We start from the raw sequence: 1,658 nt of genomic DNA, 5'->3' as shown, positions 1-1,658 counted from the left end.
CACACACACACACACACACACACACACACACACACACACACACACACTCACATAGAGGGGGTTGTAGATTTAGTATCTTCAACTTGTTTGAACAAGTTGGACAGAAAAATTCAGCTTCAGCCTTGACTGCTTAGCTACGAGTGTGTAGAGGCTGAAAGCCCTGTGTTACCTTCATCCAGCAGCTGGGAGAGTGTGGAAGGCCGGAACCCTGCAGGAATAGCTCCCATCGTGGCTAACACATCAACTGTACTTATCTGCTGGAGAGAGGAAAGTGAAATAGACTTGTTTCCATTCCTCTCCTTTCCTCTGTAATACTTCAACACTATTGTAATGTAACCCCCAAAAGGGAACTATAAAACATACAGACTTTGAAGTAAGAAATACTGCAGTCTAACCCCAAATTCCTAGAGGGTGGCACTCATCACAAACCTTGGTCTTTCCTAAGGACTTTGACCTCACACGGTGACCAGAGTACAGGGCTCTGGGTTCTAAACCAGCTGCTTCAAGTTCATCCTGCACCAAATGTCCCCACTCCTGTCAATTTCTACAGCACAGGCCACTGCACAAATGCTGAATGCTGCCCCTGATGTGCACTTTAGAATCAACAGCTGTTTTGTGTGTGTGAGCGCCTGCCCACCCACTCACACAAGCACATCCTAGTAACTAAGGAGGGGAGCAAAGAGTACAGCTACATTGCTAATGCGGATGGTTTATAGTGCTGGGAGAAACTTCACAGCGTTATCTAATTTCTGAGTGATGGAATTATAAGTAATTTCTTACTCTGATATCTTTTTTGTTTTTCAAATAGCTGACATTTAATATCCCCAAATGATAGGAAATTCACATAGGAGTGCAGGGTAATTCCAAGCTCTATCACAGATGAGATTCTTTGCTCCTCTTGCAAAAGCACCTACTGAGAGATGCTGTTTGGATCACAGGCTCATTACAGCAGGCGTACTCTGTGCTCTGTGCACCCCGTTCCTGTTATGATCTCTGCTGCCCTCCAGTGTCCACTCTGCCCTGAATTCAGTCTGAACTACTAAGAACCAAACCTCATGTGTCTTACTTGTCAAACACGTAACTATTATTAGACACAAAGCGTGTGATGGGGAGACCAACCTCTGAGATAGCTTTCCGAACAGCGCTCCAGTGGGAATCAGTTCTGGGGAGACAAAGGAACATGGTCAGTGCAGGGACCCGTGATGCCTATTTCAATGGGGAGTCAGAGCACAAAGTGCATAATCACCTACCAACTCCGAAAACTACCCAGTCTTCTTCTCTGAGGAAGCCAAACTAGGACTAAATGCCCCCAAATAATTACAAAATTAAAGTAGCAAAACTAGTCTCCATTTCAGGAAAGTGTTAATTATAATAGTAAAAATTAAGCCAAAAACTTGAGGCTGGAGATGGTTTAGTTGGTAAAATGTTTGCTGTGCGAGTGTGAGGACTTGAGTTCTATCACCTAGAGCCAACAAAGCCAGGTGTGGTGCTTGCATCAGTAATCTGAGAGCTGATGAGGTGGAGACAGCAAGGTGCCTGGGGCTCCTTGCCCACTCAGCCTAGCCTAACTAACCCCAGCCCCAGAGGAACCCAATATCAAAATAAGGCGCGCACACACACACACACACACACACACACACACACACACACACACACAC

The 1,658-nt window shown here is 45.5% G+C and overlaps 1 protein-coding gene across 4 annotated transcripts in view; it reads right to left on the bottom strand.

Annotated features, from left to right (window-relative positions):
- The window catches only part of Nphp1 (nephrocystin 1), a 53,106-nt gene that overhangs the window by 29,227 nt on the left and 22,221 nt on the right, over positions 1-1,658 (bottom strand). For 2 of the 4 annotated variants that reach the window (XM_055615862.1, XM_055615992.1), the window contains exons 8-9: positions 1,120-1,162; positions 170-257 (exon numbers count right to left, since the gene is read on the bottom strand). In XM_055615862.1, the coding sequence (XP_055471837.1) occupies positions 170-257; positions 1,120-1,162 (131 nt within the window). The remainder of the gene's footprint in view (positions 1-169; positions 258-1,119; positions 1,163-1,658) is intronic. The other 2 variants (XM_055615918.1, XM_055616076.1) reach the window with 1 other exon arrangement.

Source organism: Psammomys obesus, unplaced genomic scaffold, assembly GCF_907164565.1.
Source record: "Psammomys obesus unplaced genomic scaffold, mPsaObe1.curated_primary_1811, whole genome shotgun sequence".
NCBI lineage: Eukaryota > Metazoa > Chordata > Mammalia > Rodentia > Muridae > Psammomys > Psammomys obesus.
Note: the sequence above shows the minus strand (reverse complement) of the source record. Positions and strands in the feature narration are given on the sequence as shown.